Source organism: Dama dama, chromosome 27 (assembly GCF_033118175.1).
Source record: "Dama dama isolate Ldn47 chromosome 27, ASM3311817v1, whole genome shotgun sequence".
Taxonomy (NCBI): Eukaryota; Metazoa; Chordata; class Mammalia; order Artiodactyla; family Cervidae; genus Dama; species Dama dama.
The window spans coordinates 29,739,089-29,761,849 of record NC_083707.1 but is presented as its reverse complement, the minus strand read 5'-3'; the positions used below and the strand labels follow the sequence as shown (position 1 = coordinate 29,761,849).

The 22,761-nt window shown below is 42.0% G+C and overlaps 1 protein-coding gene across 1 annotated transcript in view; it reads right to left on the bottom strand.

The window, feature by feature from the left end:
• CDH2 (cadherin 2) overlaps nt 1-22,761 on the bottom strand; it is a 253,176-nt gene that overhangs the window by 208,189 nt on the left and 22,226 nt on the right. The window contains exon 2 of the mRNA XM_061130793.1: nt 5,051-5,162. Coding sequence (XP_060986776.1) covers nt 5,051-5,162 — 112 coding nt within the window. The remainder of the gene's footprint in view (nt 1-5,050; nt 5,163-22,761) is intronic.

Genomic DNA, 22,761 nt, shown 5'->3' with positions numbered 1-22,761 from the left:
CTAAGAGCCTATCATCAATATCCAAGAGAACCATCTGGAAACTTAACACCTTTTTCTCACAATTGGAAATCAGTGACTCAAATGATAAAAGAATCTGCTTGCAATACGGAGACCTGGGTTCAATCCCTGGGTTGGAAGATCCCCTGGAGTAGGGAATAACAACCCACTCCATATTCTTGCCTGGAGAATCCCATGGACAGAGGAGCCTGGTGGGCTATAGTCCATGGTGTTGCAAAGAGTTGAACACAACTGAATGACTAACACACACACATAAAGTTAGCAAAAGGCTGTATAAACAAGACGCTCCTAACCCTACCTTTTGAGTATCTTAAGACATTTACACAAAACAATAAAAAAAAAAGATCTGTCAAAATGAAAAAGGCTAATTAAAAACAAAAGCCAAGGTTTCCTAACATATTAGTACAAGCCTGGAACAAAGAAGACCTGCTTGAGATATAGCTGACTCCCAAATTAAGTAATGCATATCATACATGAGCAGTCAGATTATTTTTTTTAAAAAGTAGTGCAGTTGTATAGTCCTACTAAATAATAAAAATGATATCAGTACTGATATCTGAAGATACCACATGACAGCTTCCTCCCAGAGTGTTAATGCAGAGAGGAGCCTCAGTCAGTAAGTAAACTAATTTAAATCAAATTCTATCTAGTTGAAAATAGTCATCATGGGCTGCCCAGAGTTGGTGAGTCTGAATGCATTACTGACGAGCTTCTTGGTAATTGCAGGTTGCTATTTATGTTGACCAGAGTCGGAGGAGTTTACTTAAGCGAGATGTCTAAGCATACAGACCACCAGTGTAAAACATACAGGAAAATCACTCATAACATCCACACTAAAAACAGCCTAGATGCTCTGTGATGTTGCAGTGTGGTTGTTATTTCCTAGTGTCAGATGCAACGTTGGTGACAGAATGAAAATTTATGACTTCAGTTATTTTATTTTCAAGTAATGTGCTACCACAAGAGATTCTTTCTAGTTCAGTGGAGTGTAAGTTAAATATTTGAGACTAAATGTTATTTTCAAAAGCCCTAAATTTCTGCTTGTAAACAGGTATGCACAAAAAATACTCATGGTGACAATCATCAGGAGGTATTTTTTAATCACAGGGGGACCCCATGGACTGTAGCCTGCCAGGCTCCTCTGGCCATGTAATTCTTCAGCCAAGACTACTGGAGTGGGTGGCCATTCCCATCTCCAGGGGATCTTTCTGACTCAGGGATAGAACCCAGGTCTCCTGAACTGTAGGCAGATTCCTTACTGTCTGAGTCACCAAGCAAGCCCTGCCTTAGAGTCACCAATTCCCAAATATGTCTAATAACACAAAAGCCATGGTGTTAAGTGGGAAATAAAGACCAGTTCTAAGATAGACTTGTCACAAGACACATGGACAGGTAGGCTAGCTCATATTCTTCCCTGTGTTACTCCATAATGTTTTTTTCTTTAATCATCATTAGCATCATCACTAAATTAAGTATCAGAAACCTGAGTTCTAATTCCAAATTTGTAGCTAACAATCTAAAGCACTGTATAATCATGGGAAAAGCCTATATCTCTCTGAGCTCCAATTTGCTTATCTATAAAATGAAGAGGTTGGCAAGATACGCTTTTAAAACAGAATAGAAAAATGCAAGGCAAAAATGATGACCTAAACATATTAAAATTGATCCTAACTTACAAAAGGCAAACCCAGAGGGTACCATGGGATTTAAGAAAAGGAATGTTTTTCATCTTAGGGGAAGTAGGAAAATGAAAAACATTGTAAAATTCAGTGGTTATGAGGATGGAATAAAGAACAAACATACTTTTAACCATGAAAAGAGTTCTACAAAAATGTAAAACAAACAAACAAAAAAAAGTCCATTACCTTTGGCCTAGGAATCTTACTTTTGAACACAAATCCCCAAAGAAAATATCCGTAAAGAAAAATCAAAGTTCGCTAAAAAAGAATCTCCATAGCAGCACAATATGTATAAGAGAAAAATTGGAAACAACCTGTAAGTTCAAAAATAGAGGCACAGTTAAGCAAAATCTGGTTTTGTTAACAAAATGGAACAGAGGCCTGGATAGTCACTTTTTTTTTTTTTAAAGTACTGAACTTTTTTTTTCAAAAGAGTGGAAATATTTGAAATGATATAATAGGAAATGTGAAGGTTGATCACAAAATACCTTTGCCCTCTTTATGATCTTACCAAAAACTCACTGATGAAAAGCAGAAGAGAAATTGGAGGCATGGAACTAGCTTACTGGATCCACTCTTTCTATGAAATTCATTACAACAGCAGAAAACAGGAGGGGCGGGTGGGGAGAAGAGAATGCTCTTTAGACAAGAGTCCAGCTTTCCTAACATAACTCTAACATCTTCTCTCTCCCTCTAATGCTTCATGTTTTTCAAGCACTTTCAAAAAGATTGTGACTCCACTGTTTGAAGAAGAATCATTATTCATGGCACTTATACACTTGAAAGTTAAACTTCTGTACAAAGTCTAGTGAACCAGGAATCTACTCTACAAAACCATTCTATACTTATGTTTGGACAATGGTCCTCCTCTCCCCAAAAGTCATCAGGGGGAATCGAAAGGAAGCATCAAGTGTTAGCAGTTGCAATTTCAACAGGCTTTTAGACTATAACCTTAATAAGACAGAAACCTGCCACAAGGCAAATGCCTTGGAAAACTGTTGCATATTTCTTAGGCACAATTACTTCTTTCCTTGAACACTATAGATCACAAAACCATGGCCAAGTTGATCACTCTGGTTGGCCCAGCAACAGATTACTCTCAGCTTTAGAATATACATGGTGAATGCACTTAGCACAGAACATAGAATTCATGAACATAATTATGACTTGGTATTTATTTGGGTTAAGTGTACACAGACACTTTTGGATTATCACGTCACTAAAAACTCCAAACAGTTATTAATAGAAACTTTAAAAAGAAAAAAAAAGGGAAAATTCTTCTCAGTAATGATTCTCCCAAATACACGTAAGTGGTGACAACACTCTTGTAGAGAGCAGTGGTGATGTTTCACAAAAATCTTCCTTCTTCTAAAAGAATAGTTTTTTTTATGAGTCAATATTATGAACCTTATGTTTGAAGCATTAAGATGCTGGTGTCTGTTAACATATTTTATGAATGATAAAGAAAAATAGTAATGATGTGTCAGAAGAGAAAGAGCTTTATTAGAAAGCCTAAAAGATCAAAATGATAACAACTAGGTATACCAAACGTGGAGAAATTCTACCAGAGACTGTCATGTCAGACTTCTCCCAGCAATTGTTAGGGCACAGAGTCAAAAGTATTCTCAATCTTTTATATTGACAACTCTAGAAGAGTCCCAAGTTTCTAGGTTATACTGAAATGATACTGGCAATCAGTTATGCCACGTTTCATCACCAACATGATCTAATAATTTAAAAACAGGCTTTCATTTTCAAAACTATTCAGCATAGCAGCATATTTCACCTTAAATCAATGGCTTCCAGAGACAGACCATATGTTTATTCTTAACCAGCAAATTTCAACAAGCTTTTAGAAGAAGGAACTAGGAGAAGGAAATTATCCACTTAAGAATGAATCTCAAAAGTAAAATGCAAAAATGCAAACAATTCCAGTGAAATTTTTGATCTGGAGAAATTACTCTCTAGGATTTTATCAAAATATGTTTCAGCATTCAAATACTACTTAAGATCACATAGGTAGGTCCTAAGATGCCACATAATAATTTACAGATTTGAAGAAGATGACAAATGTGCAGAACTCTGAGACTTGTATTAAATTTTTTAAAAAATCTATACTCTTTGATTTGAATTAAACCTCTATTGCATCAACCATTAGCTACTAAATGAGAGAGCAATTCAGCATTGAGACAGACTGATTTAATATTTACTCATTAAAAATATCATGTGATGAGAAAGGGATGGGAGGATGTCTTAAAAATAACTTCAGAAAGATCACATATGTGTGAGCAAATCACAATCAGAACAGAAATGAAAATAAAAGGATAACCGGCAACAAGGAACTTCAGTAGCTAAGGGGCTATTTACATTTCAAAGTCCTCTGTCTATGGTATTCTTAAGTATGATACCACAAAGGTCTGTCAGAGCGACAGAGAGTCTTCAATTAAGGCTGTGTGCTATAGGCCTGTGTCAATTAATTAGTTGAGGTTGCACAGATTTTCTGAAAGTGGCTATCTAAAACAGCCTCAGATATATGCACGATTTGTGGGGAATTAGAATTTAAATACAACTTTCTACTCAATTCTTCCTGCTTTCCCATTTCTATGACATTTTGTGTAATGATAAATAAGTCCATAAAAATATGACTAACCAAAATTTTATTTGCTTTCAATTAGAGGTAACAGAAGGGGCTTTCAATTTCGCTTTGGATTTCAACTTTTACTTAGATTTTATCTAGATTTATTGGCAAGAATTTTCATATGATATCCATCAATATAATGAATCTGATCCATATTTAGATAGGAGATGAGTCTATATTGGAAATTCACATGTATTACAACTAAATCAGCTATCCAGTAATTTCTATAAACAATGGCATAATAAAAATACAGATTTCATGCTTTTGCCTTGAGATTTTTACCTGCTAAATCTACTCATTTTAATTTTGCTAAATGTTAGTTTGATATGTCTTAGCAATTCTTTGATTTGCAATATTAAGTAGATGATGGTTGTAAATAATGTTTAAACCAGCAGAATCAGATATTTGGTAAATATGATCTTTTACTGTGAGTAAAATGTAGGCAGAAAATGGTAAAAAAAATTAACTGTGTGATGGTTTCCACCATAAATGAAAAATGGAAGAGGTTTTCAGGAGATCAGGAGCCTTCTAGTTGTGTACATAAGAGATTTATGAGCTCGTCTGTAATCCTAAAATAAAGTCCCTACAGTCTCATTATAGGGACTGTGAAAAATTCATACTTGTACAGTGGAGATCATTTAGAGACTTTTTAACAGTGAACGGTATTTCAAGAGCATTGGTGCTGCATGTACAAAGGTATCTTTTGAGGTCATACCATTGAGAAGGGGCTGTCCTTCCAGCACATCCCGGGACAAGACTGCACTGTAAACATCTTCAGGAAATCCAGTCTTGCATAACGCGATCTCCCCAGAAGCCTCCACGGAAGCCTGCAACACAACGAAAAAAATGTGTGCTGTGATCGCCACCTCCTTCAACGGAGAAACATCCCACTTGGCATAAAGCCTCGCTTTTCCCACTATTTTGTACAAATAACCCCTTTGTTTTCGAAGTGGTTACAATTAGAACGTAGAGGGCAAAGGGTTAATCTTTTTGATAACTGGAGTAGAAGAAACAAATCCCACTTGTCTTAAACAGCAAAATTGAAATAATGCACATTCCAGGATCTTCTCAGGACTGAACATTTCCATTAAAATGGTCATTGTGAATGAAAAACTCTCAAGTGAAGCTGAGGGGGGAGAAGTGGGGTTGAAAGGACAGCCAGAGAGTTTTGAGGCTCCATAGATCACCATCACTAACTCAACTTTTCAAAAAATGTACACATTCCAGCATATTGATTTGTATATTCTCATCTAATTCTCTATGAAGTTTGTTTCAATACGTTCCTGAACTAAAAAAAAAAAAAAAAAAAAACAGGTGGTGTATTTGCTGCAGGGTACAGAGTGTTTTATACCAAGTAAAACCAAGCAATTGAAGGTATATATTTCTCTAGACTCACGGACATAGAAAACAAACATGGTTACCAAAGGGGAAAAGCAGGGGAGGGATAAATTAGGAATTTGAGATTAACAGATACCACTATATATAAAACAGACAAACAAGAAGGACCTACTGTAAGCACAGAGAACTATATTCAATATCTTCTAATAACCTACAATAGGCTTCCCTGGTGGCTCAGATGGTAAAGAATCTGCCTGAAATGCAGGAGACCCAGGTTCAGTCTCTGGGTTGGGAAGATGCCCTAGAGAAGGGAATGGTGACCCACTCCAGTATTCTTGCCTGGAGAATCCTCATGGACAGAGAAGCCTGGCAGGCTACAGTCCAAAGGGTCACAAAGAGTTGGACACGACTGAGTGACTAGCAATGTCAATAACCTATAATGGAACAGAGTTTGAAAAGGAATACATAAACTGAATCACTTTGCTGTATAGCTGAAACTAACACAACATTGTAAATCAACTATCCTTCAGTTAAAAAAGGAAAGTGTATTTTTCTCTAATTTGAGAGCAAGGACACATTAAAAATGTAAATAAAGATTAATACAATTATGTTTCCTTTTTATACTCAACAATTAGAAAGTTTCTATCTCTTGCCATCTTCCTCCCTCTCATCACACATACCCAGTAGGCTTAAAACTCAGTCATACCAAGTGCTATCCACCTACCCCTCTGAGTTAATTTCCTCACTACTTCCCTTTCTTTCCTACTTCCTACTGACATCATCACAGGATGATTAAGCCTCAGTAGAACACAGGCATCGTTTGCATTAATTATAAAAATCTTGGGGAAGTGGGAGGGAGGTTCAAGAAGGAGGGGACCTATATGACTGATTCATGCTGATGTATGGCAGAAGTCAACACAATATTGTAAAGCAATTATCCTTCATTTAAAAGTAAATAAATTATTTGAAATAATCTTCACCTGGCCCTGATGGAAATCCAAATACAGGAGGAAGCGAGTGGACAGAAGCTGCCCGAGGGAGCAGCTTAATTTCAAAGTTAAGGAGGGGCTTAAACTTCAAAAGCTGCAGGGCCAGCCTTGTGAGCAGTCTGCACTGCAGAGAAGAACCAGAAATTGCGAGGAAGGAGAAAGGGAGACCCCAGAGATAGAGAGACCTCAAAGCAATTGTCTGAAGGAAGCCATACAACACAGATTCACAATTGAAGGACTTCCTGGGTGATGCATGGGAAGTGTTGCAGACACTGAAGTCGCAAGAATCCAAACTGATCTAAAATGTAAACAGTTCTTTTCAGATCTGAGAAAAACAAGAAAAAAAGGATATGGGCTTTGCTAATCTCTCTGTATCTAATCTCAAGAATGTATTAGGAGCAACAGGGAGATATTAGATTAGACCCATCAAAGTAACAAAAATTACTAAGTCTGTTATGGGCAAGAAGAGATTGTCTCAAATCAAGGGTACAGAGCTATCAACCCCTTCACAGAGGTATCAGTGGATACAGCTACAGTCAACATGAAAAATTCTAGTAAAGATAACAGCAGTATATCCTGCAGGTATATTCTTGGTAAAGTCTCCCACGGGTGCCCTAGCCTACATGTGTAGGAATGTTCACTTCAGCACAGTCGTAACTGCAAGACCTAGAAACTACCTAAACGCCCATCAATAGTGGACCAAAAGATTTTCACTTAGTCAAGGAGAAAATAGCATTAAAATGGAAGAATTAAAGCTACATTTATCCACAAGGTTCCATCGCAAAACAGATACTCAGTTACTTTAACTTTCATGTAAGGTTGAGAGAGAAATTTAACTATAAATCAACCTAGGAATGCCTATTATCTTTAGTAAGTTTAGAAATCTATTTATAAAACATTCCAAAATCAGATTGGTACCAAGATACACTGCAGTCTAAATCTTTACAAACCAAAAGCAAAAATCCAAAGCATGACTGATGGCAGTTTTTATATATAAGGCTTAAATTCAAAAGGTAATGTAATACATATGTAGTAAGAATATAAAAATATACAAGGTACTGATAAGCACCAAATTTAGGAGAGTGGCTACCCCAGGGAAGGCGAGTGAGGAGAAGCACCAGAAAGAATCCTACAGGCAGCTTCGATTTTATTTGTCGTAATTCATTTCTTTCCAACAGAATCTAAAGCAAACAGGGTAAAATGTGAAGGTACGCATAGGCACAGAATGATATGTATGTATCATCTCCTATATACCCTGCCTGCTCTGCATATTTCAAAATGATAAAGAGATAATATCTAGGGCTCTCTGATCAGTAAGAACTTGGGCTTTCAACAATCATCAAGTTTGGGACACTGAGTGATATTTTGCTATTTGCCAGCTGCAGATATCCAGCCATTCATCCTGGGCCTGACACAGAGTAAGCACTACTAGTTAGCTTTTCTTTAGGCTGACGATAACAAATAAAGAGAAGTCCCAGGTTCACCACAGCAATTGGACCAATGTGTTGTAAACCTGTGACCCATAGGCTAGGCGCCAGGGGCCTCTTGATCGTCAGTCCTCCTGCTACAGATGGGGGCCAGGGTGGGGATCCAAACCCAGGAGGTGGATGAGAGCAGAGGGGAGAGCAGGACAGAAGCAAACAAGGGTCACACTCCATCCTGCGGGGTGGGGTCAGGGCAGCATGCGGTTTTCTAGGTTGAGCTCTCAGAGGTCAATGAAATCTACAGACTAGTGGAAGTCTGTCATCTCTTATTTAACTCCACTCCTAGTGTCTTGTTTTCCAATGGACCTGCCCTAAGCGCGTGTATGTTCAGTCATTCCGTCATGTCTGACTCTCTGCGACCCCATGAACTGCAGCCCTCCAGGCTCCTCTGTCTGTGGGATTTTCCAGGCAAGAATACCCGAGTGGGTTGCCATTTCCTCCTCCAGGAGATCTTCCTGACCCAGGGACTGAACCTGCATCTCCTATTTCTCCTGCGTTGGCAGACAGATTCTTTACCACTGAGCTGCTTGGGGAGCCCTCCGCCCTAGGTGAGTGCTAAGTTGCTAGAGTGTGTCTCACACTGTGTAACCCTATGGACTGTAGCCTGGCAGGTTCCTCTGTCCATGGGATTCTCCAGACAAGAACATGGGAGTGGGTTGCCATTTCCTTTTCAGGGGATCTTCCTGAACTAGGGATCGAATCCTCATCTCTTTCCTCTCCTGCATTGGCAGGTGGGTTCTTTATCAGCTGAGCCAGCACCAGGCTTCTGGAAAGGGCCAGAAAGTAAGTATTTGAAGCTTTTCAGGCCACAGAGTCTCTATGGCTTTGCTGTCATAGGGCAAAAGTGGGTAAATGAATAAATGTGGCTCTGCTCATTCAACTAAAACTTCATTCATGGACACCGATAATGAAATTTCATATAATTCTCAAGTGTCAAAAAGTAGTATTCTTTTCATGATTTTTTAAAAAGCATTTTAAAACTTGAAAAAGATTCTTGGCCCCAAATCTGGCATCGAGACTGAAATTTGTGGATCCCTAGGCTAGAAAGTTAAGTTTTATAAAACATGGCCATCTCCCTTAATTCTCACAGTAGCCCCCTGAGGGGAGTGAAAAGAGCTGCAGTTTACAAGTGAGAAAGAGATGCTCACTCAAAGGTGACTCTCACCTCCAGGAAGAGGAAGAGGCAAGATTCTAACCCTGAAGGCTTTTGCCAAGTAGGACAAATAATTACAATTCTTAGCAGAAACATATACTGAGTGTCTACTTGCCAGAAACAGAAGGAAACATTGCCCTGCCCTTAAGAAGCTCAAGGCTTCAAGTGAGAGCAAAGGAGAGATGATTGCAATAGAAAGCGGAAAGCGGCAAGTCAGAGGTAGCAGGATGCAGAGGGGGGTGGAGAGAGCCCAGGGCAGGGAGCTGGGGGCCTCCAGGGATCCCAGGAGGAGCCAGGCAAGGGGATGGGGTGCAGGGAAACCATCCCAGGCAGTTACTGCTCTACTGCTCGAGCCAGAACGAGGCAGCAAGAAACAGCACACTGCCTGGGGAATGACAATGAGTTCTGTGTCACTGGAGTCTAAGAAGCAAGGCAGGGAGTCAAAAGTTGAGGCTGGTGAGTTAGAGGAGGTTAGCTCAGAGATGGCTGGGGGCTTGGGGTTATTCTGTTGGCTGGGGAGAACCAGGCGAGTGTGTCCAACACAGGCAGACTGTGTTTGATAGAGAACTCTCTGATGCTTCGTGGGAAACGTGTGTGTGTGTATATGGGTGGGACAACGAGTGACAGGTTGGGGACAAGTTAGGGCACAGATGTGAATCAGGCAGGGGCTGCAGGACTGAGAAAAGGGGTGACTGCATCAACATGCAGACAGTTAAAAATGATGCATCGGGCTCCGTGAGGGCAGGGCCTCAGAGCGGAAGGGTGGGACGGAGGGAGGAAGGAAGGAGGGAGGAGGTTTTGCCCTCCTCCGTGTTTCCAGCTGGGTGACCGTGGACATGAGTGGCACAAACTAAGAAAGCTAATCGCAAAATTATAACGTCAGGAACAAAGTGCTAAAGCAGCAGAAAAAGATGATAAATCTGCCTGTGGAAATCAAAGAAGCTGCAGTGACATTTAGGCGCTGTCTTTAAAGATGATTAAAAATTTGCCAAGAGAAAAGAGAAGGAAGTGGGAAAGGGCATCCCAGGCGAAAGGTGCAGCAGAGACAAAGGCCCTGTTGATTTATATCGAGCGAGCAGTCAACCCAAACAACCCAGAGCTTTTCCACCAGGCAAGTGGTGAGTCGTGGCTTCAGTTTCTTGGCTCTCATTTGGGGCCCCAAGGGGCAGCAATTACATTTAACCCTCCAAGATTTTATCTCGATAAATTAATAACTCCATCCAGATTTAGTCATGACTCCTGTCTGCATCACCCCTAATGTCTTCACAGCGATGCTGCTCAGAATCTAAAGACAGGGCGTGATGCATGCTCAGACACGGTCCATCCCACCTACCCAGGCTCTTGGAGGGGCAGCTCAGGTTTTCAACATGCCAGAGTGCCTGAGTTTGAATCCTGCCCATCTGGAGTAGGAAATGGAAACCCACTCCAGTATCCTTGCCTGGAAGACCCCATGGACAGAGGAGGCTGGCAGGGTATAGTCCATGCGGTCGCAAAGAGTGAGGCATGACTGAGCACACACACCTCAGAAGTCCCAGTTCCCCATGTTGTGTATAATGAGACAGCACCCACTCAGAGGGTGGGTGTGAGGATTACACAAGACAATGTGTAAAGCGCTTAGAATAGTGTCTGACAACTGGCTATTCGATGCATTAGCCATTACTAATAACAGTATTAATACTCTCATGACAACATGGCTCTACCTCGTGGTATGTCTGTCCTAAGGCCCAGTTATTCCTAAACTTACTCAGCATAGCAAGTCATCCGGGAGAGTCGCCAAAATTTCTGATTCCTGGGCCCTGACCCAAGATTCACTAAAACGTAACCTCAAGAGATGTGGTGGATAAATTGGGGGATAATGTGGTGGATAACAAGTGCCCATGTAGCAATGGGAGGGGGCCACATATTCAACCCAATACCTCCGTCTCCCCAATCCTTTCTGAACTCCACATACGGACATTCTTGCCTTTCTGCCCCAGTCTCCAAGTTGAATATCTTAACCACAAAAGAGAATAAAGAAACAATTATTTTTTTCTCTTCTGAACAATTTCACGCTGTCTCCTAGCCACTGTGTACATCTGAAAATGAAATTTTCCAGCCAACCTGTCCTCATTACTGGTTGGAGAATTCTGCCCCAGGTCAGCATGGGGTCCTCTCTTCCTTTATCTGATCACCACATCCTCTGAATTTGGCTTTTCTTTTAATTGGGACATTATTCCATCCCCAGTTCACTAGTAATTTCCCTAGTTCTCCACAAATCTTCAAAGATGAAAGCAGTGGGCGAGTCCTCCCAGCCCACCGGGAGGAAATTCACGAAATTCACACTGGCCAGAGGCTCCCAACTCATTCAGTGCTGCTCCCAGAGCCTGCAGGATCAGCTCCCCTATCTTGTGTTTCAATTTCCTCTTACAAGTATTCTACTCTCCCTGGGCTGAAGACCGACCTCCTGTCTTAAAAGGAAAGGAGCATAATGGCAGTGGGGGAGTTGTGTGTGCCTGTTAGGATCGGTCTATCTGTTCCGGTTCTGAACCTAAGATGACATCGCTTTTCGTTCTCATTATATTTTTCCCATAGTCTCAGGACCATGAGCTTTCGAGCTGAGTCCATGACTCTTTGAGGTTCCTATTATCGGGGCTGTTTTTTTTAATAGTCTTCCTTGGTCACTGACTCCGTTTTCCAATTTCCTCCAAGTCACTCCTGAATCCAAGCTCTTAAAACACTCCTGCAAAGCCATGGTGGATCCTCCCACCCCCTCTTCTTTCTGATCAAGATCATTTATGGTGTCTGGCTCCGTGCTGCACATCTGAAGCAGTGCAAGCCTAATGGAAGCTTTCTCTTTTCCTTCTGGTTCTGAAGATTACGTACCCAAAACCTTTGCTGATTATCAGAAACTCTGAAATATAATCAACTGGATGTTTGGGTTCCCCCCCACTCCCCTAATACTGAGGTCTTCGTTGTTCCCTTCCAGATATTCTATGGTCAGAATGCAGTAACAATTAAAGTACTGAGAAGTAGGTGATCAAATGCAGTCCATCTGATTTCCCTGGCAGTCCAGTAGTTAGGAATCTGTGCTTCCACTGCAGAGGGTTCAAGTTCGATCCCTGTTCAGGAAACTAAGATTCCACATGACCCGCAGTGCAGTCAAAAACAAAGACAAAAAACGCAGTCCACAAAGCTGGAAGCCAGTTTTCACTTTATGTATCTGCTCCCCTTATTCTTTATGGAAACAAAGGCAGGACTGTGTGTAATACCTTAAGACTAGGGGCTCTGAACAAACCTGCTTGATAGTTTAAATTCCCCTCCTGCTACCTATGTGACCTTGACATGCCTTTATAACCTCATCTTCACCTCAGCTTCTTCCTTAATAATAGTACCAGCCTCAAAGGTCGGCTAGGAAGCGTATCAAGGGCTTAAAAACAACACCTGATTCACTATAACACAAGGGTTAGCTACTGTCATGATATTACTGGTTTTTTTTGTGTATGTGAAGAATTTTTATCTCTTTGCTACATGAATACCTGGGAAATATTTTTAAAGAATTTTGTAGAAGGAAGAATACTGAAAAGAAATCAAGGTGACAGAGAATAAAAATTCATTTACAAACACGGTACAAAAGAAAAACAAGTAAAATCCTTTCAAAAGATGTGATGTGTGGAGTGGGGGTGCATAGTGATGGAAGAGGGGGCAGCTTTAATAATACTTTTATTATACCTGTATGTCCTTCAAACAACATAACCCAAATACAAACAGTAAGTGAAGACATCATGGTAACAGAATAATGGAACTCTTCGAGACCAATTCCACATAACTGATTTTTGAAAATTTTTTTAATCTAATTTATCACCATACAGTTACATTGGCCAGATTCTCTACGTTTCACAGGATTCCATCCATGATGGGCGAAGGCTATGTTAAGATTATTCAAGAGATAGTGCCACTCTTTAAAGATTTTTCTGTGTCAGTCATGCCATTGATGACATGTTGAATTTCAGATCCCAGGAAACATGCTTGAAATGTACAGACATTTAACCCTGGACTCTAATATTTTTTATTTTGTCATGTGCAATCCTGCAGGGAGAGCACAGTATTTTGAACAGGGCCTCCGTGATACGATCTAGACCAGCTGAGGTGCAAAGAATACTTGATGGAGGCCAAAACATTGCCCACTGTGACCCACCTCGTGATTTCTTTTTATTTTATTTTTTTCTGATTTTCACTTCTTTTAACCAAGTAACGACAAAGAAAATAGTCTGGTCCGGGAACCTGACAACATGCTGATGCTGAACTCTGAGCTAGAAGACAGCACCGCAGTACAACGACTCAAGGGACAAAAATCAGAGTGACTTGTCGGAGATGTGGTTTGGAGTGTGGACTTTCCAGGAGCTGAACCTATCAAATCTCAGGACTATATATAGAAAGATCAAGTCCACAACTACACAGAAGTCTCTGCAGTCCCCCAGTCTATTCAGCCCCTGTGAAGGGAGGATTCTTAGGCACCCAGGCCTTGTGGAATGGAGTCCCGAAAGACAAGCAGGAGCTGACAGGAAGCTTCCTGGATGGTTAATGGCAGGGATAACAACACTACACCTACAGCTTGACTTGGCTTGTAAAAGTCTACCACTACTATGAGACAGTGTGGCTCAGGCAGTTAGGCAATTCAGCCGCCACTGCGAGTTCCAGAAATGCCTACAGCAATTCCAGTTCACGTGGCCAGTCTTGCCTGTGATTGATTCTGCCCCATTCAGCAGAGATTGCAGCATGCTTATTATACACAAAGTTCAAAATGCCATCAAGTAGTAGAGCATGTGGTTATAATAGTAGTAGAGACTGTGGTTATAATCAACTTGGGAATTCATTTAGCTAAATACACTGAATATTGCTGATGGTTAATATTTATCAACTACCTAGGAAGGGTGCTACAATGTTTTCCACACGTGTATCTTAACAGTCTTCACAACTCTAAAAAGAAAGTACTATTATTAGTGCTATTTTGCGGGCAAAGAAGCTCAAACTGAAAGGGAACTGACATAGGTCTTTTAGCTAGTCAATTTAGTGGTGATATTCAAACCTATAACAAAGGCTTTGGGGACCCTGCTAGCCACTGCCCCCCCCCCCCCCCCCCCCGCCACCATACACCTCATCAGGAAGCATCCTCAGGCATTGGCTAATGGCTGGAAATCATCCATCCTATTTAAATATACAAATTAAGACCAGGGACTTCCCTGGCTAAGATGCTGCACTCCCAGGGCTGGGGGCCTGTGTTCGAACCCAGGTCAGGGAATTAAGATCCCACACGCCACAACTAAGACCCAAATAGAGCCAAATAAAAAATAAATAAAGACCAAGTGACAAATCTACCTGCCACTACTATGAATTTTTTCTGAAACTGTGATTCTCAAATATGATTGTAATATGTTGATAGAATAATTTCAAACGTTTCTGTTCACCACGGTATAAAAAACGGAGACAAAAAGCCATCGGGTCAAACTTTTGTAAATGTCTTGTTTTTAAGTCACCTAAATTCCCTCCATCCCCTCCTCTCCCTGCCACAACCAACCACAAACTCTTCTAAAAGCACAAGTGGAAAATTATCAGCCAATACTCATTATGGTGAATATATTCATTTTCAGTGACAAGGGCATAATTACAGCCTGTGATAGACTCTTCGTACACTTTCTGTACCCCACACTCCTTGGTCTCCATGTACACAGTTAAGTCTGTTTCATAAAACCTGGAGCATGAGTTCACTTTTTAAAAATGGTTACCGACACTTCCAGTCCCTGAAACTCTGATTTAATTTGAATGGCTGGCCATGGTGATGATTTATCTAATTCCAAGTCCTTGATAAGATAAGCTCAACCCAATTATACCATTATTGTTGGGAGAAAATCACATTCACAGCGCAGCTTCCAGAAATGTGCTGCCGTGAAGAAGGCTCTGTCAATAACGTCAGTGTTGAAAGTCCTTCCTGAATGTGTTCCCAAAACAGCACCCTGCCCAGAGGTTGTTCTCCAAGGTTAAGACACGAAGAAGCCAGCCCACAAGTCCTGCCTGCTAACCCACAGGTTACAGAGCTATTAGCAGCACCTCCAAGTTCAACTTGGGGGGCTGAAGACTAGCATTTGTTTCCCACCTAAGGTTATCTTGAGTAGTTTATGTCTGGTCTTTGAACAACTGCACTGTATAACCCATAGACGGGGACTGCTTCTTCCCTTCTTGAAGCTTCTTTCCATGTGAAAGGAATTCTACTTTTCTAATTCTCTCACCTCTTCCAGGCTTCCCAGGTGGCGCTAGTGGTAAAGAACCTGCCTGCCATTGCAGAAGATGTAAGAGACGTGGATTTGACACTTGGGTTGGGAAGATCTCCTGGAGGAGGGCATGGCGACCCACTCCAATATTCTTGCCTAGAGAATCCCATGGACAGCAGAGTCTGGTGGGCTACAGTCCATAGGGTCGCACGTGACCGAAGTGACTTAGCACACACACACACGCATGTTCTCTCTCATGAGTGTAAAGTGGAGTTTTCTAAAGGGTGGAGGATGTGTGACACCTTCACAGAGTAAATGCAGAAACAGGTACAGGAAACCCACTGTCTTCTATTAAGCCAGACTAGAGATTTGCAAAAATATAAAAGCACAAGGCTACTCTTCCCACTAATTTCGCTGTTCTGTTTTGGAAAATACAGTTATATTTTTTCATATAAATTGGTCTTTGTGTTACATAGGTAATGGGTTTAATATGTTTAAATGAATTAAATCGATACAATTTCCTCAGTTTAATTTCTAATATGCTAAACAACGATAGATATTACCCACATTATAGAAGCTCATTAGGGCACTTAATGATTTTTTTTTAGAGTGGAAAAGGGTCCTGTGACCAAGAAATGTGTGAATTGCTGCCCTGGAGAGGAGAGGGATAAAGTGAACTTATCTGAAGGCTGAATTCGAAAGAACAATCTGGGCAGCTGGTGCCCGGCTCTGGCCCCTACTCCTCCCACCTGGGAGTTGCAGGCCCACAGAAAACAAGCGTGGTGATCTCATTTTCCATGCTGGGAGTTCATGGATCCCTGGCAGCACTTGTGGGGGAGGGGGGTTCAGCACCACCTGCAACTGGGTGAGCCCGGCTGTGGAATTCCGGGGTTCAACATTGGCAAGAGAAAAGCCCAAGGATAAAGGCCAGGCCCTCCAACCAGATCTTATCAACACCATGGGGAGATTTTCCCTTTCAGAACTGTTGACTCTTCTGGCTTCTCTTTCATTGAGTTCAGAACTTGGTTCAGGGAGAAGATGTCTCACTTACTGGGCCCCTGCAGAAACTTCGGCCCTTTGTGTACAAATTGGAGACCTTGAGAAAGAGTGAAAAAGGAATCCAATGTTGGAGAAGAAAACAGTCTCAGAGGTTCTGGGGCTCCGGGCAGAGGAGAAAGGGTGCTTTCCTAGGGCCTTGTCTGTTTTTTAACTTGGTGGTTTACAGCCTTGATTGTGCTGTGTGGTGGGTTTTTATAGGCGGGCAGGTAGTTTTTAACATCAAGAGGCTTTAATTCCTAAACCACAGGGTATTTTGATCTTGATGTGTGACCACAACTCATGGTGGTTATTCTCCAGGAAAGTGGCTGTTTACAGAGCTGGGACCCAGAACAGAGACAGTGGTCTTCAGGGAAGGCCAAGGAGACGGGCCACTGGGTGACCCCAGCCAAGGGCCGAAGGCCTTCAGGTGAGGACTGCAGCAGAACAGCCTTGGGAGAGGCCTGAGACAGCTCAGGACACAGCGAGGTGCCCATGAATGAGCAGAGACCGCTGAAGCACAGAAGAGGGGAATTCTTTCTACATCTCCAGCCTAAAGACGAGTGAGCAGAACACTATTTGCTATTTTTAAATGGCAGTGAATTCAAGAGCCCTAGGGAAGTTCTCACTTTAAATTATGAATGACAGATCTAGGAGGGCAGCATGGATCGTCCACTTTTAATTCTGCTCTGCACTGAAAGGCCAAGAAGGCACTTCTCCGCTTCTTGGCCCTTGGCCCCAGGCTCAAGGGCCCGCCTCCACCAAGTGGTCCGGACCAGGCTTTACAAACGAAGGAGAAATCTTCCCCTGCAGATGGCCTTTTTTGGCCAAAGCAACTCCACAGCAGGTGGTGAGAGATGGAAAACACATGCTCCCAAGACAGTGTGTCCCTCAGCCACCCACCCAATGGAGCCCACACCGGGGACAGCACCGGGCTGAGAGCCTCAAAGGGCTCACAGCTGGAGGCCAGGTAGGAGGTCTGAATGCACTGGTTGCCAAATCTCATCTGGGAGTGGCTCCCTGGGGGAGGTTAAATTTAGCATTTTGTATTTACCTGGGGGACGAGATCCACCTGTGTATTCTTGGTTCTCTTTCAGAACGCTGGTATTTGAGATGCTGCCACCGATGTGCAAGGTCAGAAATACCCCTTGGTGGTGATCCCATTTTGAGGTTCCCTACCTTCTCATCCAGCATATTTGATCTCTGCTAAGTCTTCATTTTCCCTTGGAACTCAGTGTTTAGTTCAAAGGTCACAACTTACAGACAAGAGGTTTAACCCGATAAGCATCCTGACAGACTTAATCAGGAAAGGTTCTCACCACCCACTGGGAGTCCTTCCCTCAGATGTCACCTGCTTCCTATCTCGGGACATTTAAGAATAGGCTCTAAGGTCATAATGTTGCTTAGGAAAACTCTTCCTAGAAAAATTGGTGACTCCATCGATTATACATTTGCTTTATCACAGAGCTCTAGAATCTAACATGCAATATCTCCGAGGTGTGCTCACGCTGCTGTGACCACCAGTTAGGTTTGAAGACTCTCTGTTAAGAGCATGTGTGCCAAGTCGCTTAGTCGTATCTGTTGACTCTTCGCGACCCTATGGACTGTAGCCCACCAGGCTCCTCCGTCCGTGGGATTTCCTAGAGTGGGTTGCCATTTCCTCCCCTGGGCTGGGAAGAGCCCCTGGAGAAGGACTCTCTATAAAGTCAAGATATAGTACTCTCTCTATAGTAAAGCTATTGATCTTTTAAAACTTCAAGAGGTTGGAAGCAAGACAGTCCTGAGAGAGTCCGTCTCCTCCTCTGCAGGTGATTGCCCCTCTTCTGGATGAGCACACACTTGATGAGTAAGAACGTACCTTCCATGTTTAATCCAAGCTCTGCAGAAGGTTTAGTGGAGCCTTGACTCCCCGCCTTCCATGTAGAGGAGCTACACAAGCCACACCACTCCTGATCTCTGTCAACCTTTCTGGCCAGCTTGGATGAAATGACTGAGCATACAGAGCCTGGCCCCTTCTTCACCTCTTTTTTCTGCTGGGAGCCCAGCTCCATAGTGCAGATGCTGCTAGGCTGTGGATGAACTGCAACAGCAGTTTCCCTAGATGGGAGGCTAGTCTTCATCTAGCAGTGTTAAAGATGGGAGGCTGGCGGCAGGCAGGGTATTAAGTCAGAAATCCAAAGCATTTAAACCACATTCTCCATCCTTGTCTTGGTCACTAATAAAGGTTGCATTTTGGTCCTCTGGGCTCCTCTGGTGGCTCAGATTGGTAAAGAATCTGCCCAAAAGGTGGGAGACCTAGGTTCGATCCCTGGGTTGGGAAGATCCCCTGGAGAAGGAAATGGCTACACACTCCAGTATTTTTGCCTAGAGAATCCCTTAGACAGAGGAGCCTGGCGGGCTAGAGTCCATGGGGTCACAAAGGGTCAGACATGACTTAGAGACTAAGCACATCCATGGACTCATTTGTCCAGAACTTGGATGGATAAGAAGAACTATTTATTAGGGTCTCTTCACGGGCCCCAAAATGACCTACAAAATCTCAGCATTACTGAATACTCAGTAATGGCCAAGCTAAAGATCAAAAAGCAGCCAAGACAAATAACATCTTTCTATCACCAGCAGGGCCGCAAGCAAGTCCACCAGGGTGGCTGGATGATGAGGGTCCAAGATCAGACCACCAAGCCTCTACAAGTGCTCAGAGAAGCCCAAGTCCTCGGAACAGAGTCACATGTGTCTCTGCATTACTGGGTGTCTACAGTTCTAAGCCAAGCCGGCTTGAGGTCAAGAAAAATTGCAATTCACAGCACTGTCAACTACTGATCAGTTACTTGTATTTCTTAAAATCACCACTAGGGGGTTGTTTGGCCACAGATGGGATTACCTATTTCCAGGGTCTGTGTGAGTGTTCAGTAGTATCTGACTCATCACCTTCCCATGGACCGTAGCCTGTCTGGCTGCTCTAGCCATGGAGTTTTTCAGGCAACAATTCTGGAGCAGGTTGCCATTTCCTCCCCCAGGGCACCTTCCCAACCCAGGGATAGAACCCCTGTCTCCTGCATCTCCTGCACTGCAGGCAGATTCTTCACCGCTGAGCCATGGGGGGGAAGCCCACTTCCGTGGCTCAGCTCAGTTCAGTTCAGTCGCTCAGTCCTATCCTAATTCTGGCTCAATATTAGATTTTCCCATTCATAAGTCCTAAGTCTGCTCCCTGGAATGGAGACCCCTTGAAGCCTTCATTCTAAAGCACAAATTCTCCTCCAGGCTGCAATTGTATAAAATCTTGAATAGAGAGATTTATCTTCCTCCCAGTGGGTCAGCTCTCAGAGAGTCTGAGGACCTGACTGTTACCAGGGAGAACACCGCACAAGCCCTGGGAGGTGTGCCCTTGGGTGAATGGGTTAAGCCAGGCTGCATTTGGACTGCTGTAAAATGGATAATGATAACAATGCCGACTTATCTCAGCGACATGAGATAAAGTAATCTTCAGAGGCAAAGATTACAGGAGACAATGCAGGTAGACCACCCGGTCTGGCACATAGTAAGCACTCCTCAAATATTAGATTTAATCACGAGTTAGGGATCCAGAAACCATGCTGCTTGGAAAGATACCACACAAGCCATGATTGAAAATGTTAGGCAAAGAGAGTGGGTAACAACTTGCAAAGCCAAGCTACAGATGAGTTACAAACTTCACGCGGTAGGGTTCATATAGACAACTCAAGGACAAGGGCTTCCCTGGTGGCTCAGAGGTTAAAGTGTCTGCCTGGAATGCGGGAGACCCGGGTTCGATCCCTGAGCTTGGAAGATCCCCTGGAAAAGGAGAATCCCATGGGGGGAGGAGCCTGGTAGGCTACAGTCCATGGGGTTGCAGAGTCGGACACGACTGAGGGACTTAACTTACTTTCGTTCAAGGAGGACGAAAGACCAGAAGACATACAAAAACAATCTCCATCTCCTTGGTAACCGAAAGAATGCAAACTGAACCCCAAAAGAGATACCATTATGCAGTCCACCATATTGTTAAAAAATGTTAAAGCTTAATAAGAACATGTATACTAAGTTATGGAAAAAGAAAAATATGTACGTGGTATTGGTGGATCAGATATTTTTATATATACATGTATATATACACATATACATACATACATATACACAGTACATTTCCATATAGATGCATGATATATACATTTACATAAACATGTTTCTATACGTAAACACGTTTCTACATATTTACATATATTAGTATATATAAAACTTAATATGTAAAAGGAATATATACACAGATGATATAACTAAAAAATCAATGAATAATTATCACAAAAATGAAGATAATGGTTATGTCTGGGAGGAAGGAAGGAAATGGGAACAGTACTCTGGAGACTTCTAAGGCACCAGTAATATTTTATTTCTCAACCTGTCTAGTAGTTGTATTGACAAATATTTTGTATACTTTAATTATTATTTAACCTGCATACATGCTTTATATACTCGTCTAAATGTACCACATTTTACAGTAGAAAACGTTGTTTTAAAAAGTCAATCTTGCTTTCATATTTTTACCTCCATTCAAATAAATACCAAAACTAGGAACACAGGCTCAGACATCAGGCTGCTGGCATTTGCATCCTAGTTTCATCACTTAGCTCAGATGGTAAAGAATCTGCCTGCAATGAGACCTGGGTTTGATCCCTGGGTCCAGAAGATTCCACCTGGAGTAGGGAATGGCTACCCACTCCAGTACTCCTGCCTGGAGAATTCCATGGACAGAGGAGCCTGGAGGGCCCATGGGGTCACAAAGAGTAGGACACAACTGAGTGACTTTCACTCACTCCATCACTTAACAAAAGAACTTTGGGTGCCTCTGTTTAACCTATGCTTTGCTCTCTTCTTCTGTAAAATAGATACAGTTTTCTTGCAAATTAAATGAATGAATACAAGTAAAATACTTAGAACAGTGTCTGGCACATAGTAATTACTCAAAAATGATGCAATGTTATTAAGACAGAATGAAACTAAGCTAAATGCAACAGTTCCTGCATCTAATCATCAATAAATCACCAGAATCTACAAGAACAATGAATCTATCTTTACTCTGTTTTCACAAATTCTGTACTTGCATCAACAGTATGATAAGAATACCCTCAACTCTCTAGTCTCCACTGAGTTATCATGTTAAAACCATTCGGAGACTAAATAACTTACTCTGGTTCCAGGCTAGTCTCAACACACACACATACACCCATACACACTTGTGTCCATAGCAGAACACTAAAGAATTAAAAGACTGAATGGGAAGGGGTATTGGGGGAGAATGGATAACTATATATGTATGGTTGAGTCCCTTCAGTGTTCACGTGAAACTATCATAACAGTGTTAATCAGCTATACCTCAATACAAAATGGGTTTGGTGTTAAAAAAAAAATTTTTTTTTTTAAATCTTTTCAAAAACTTATATCACAGAAGCAAAGAGGCAGACTTGAAAGACACCTGAATAGCTCCTGTTTTATTACCTGTAATTCCCAAATCAAACTGCTGGAAGACTAACACTCCACATAGATTAATCCCTTTCCCTAATTGTATCAGCTTAGGCAACATCTGTTAAAACTGAAGGAGGAATGTTAAAATATGTGTCCTTCAGTTGTGGCTTCTGCATGTGGTCTAAGGCGCACTGGCAGCCTCCCATGCAGAGGATGAGTTATCCCACTGGAACACAGAACAGAGCTTTGAACATATCAAGTACTCAAACTCAGTCAAATAATTAAATTACTCCTTGATTATGTTTGTGTAAAACAAGGGTAATGATTATACCCCCAAATCTTCAATTAAAGATCTTACATCTTGTTTACCATATGAAAGCACTTTTCTAAATGATGTAGATATATCAGCCCACTTACTTTTCCTGACAACCTTATGACAGATACTACTTATTACCCCCATTTTACAAACAGACGTACGGCGAGATAGAAATGCCACATGTGCTGTCCAGGTTCACCCAACACCCCAGTGTCAAAACCAGGGACCCCAAAACAGGTCATCCAGCCCAAGTCAACATTCTTAACCACATACACGCTGCCTCCCCAGGCAATCAGCACAACCAGAGAGATAAAAACAGACATCCAAAACTCTGCAGCAACCCACACTTAGTAAAGAAAGCATTTCTGTTGAGAAAAGCAGAAATTTT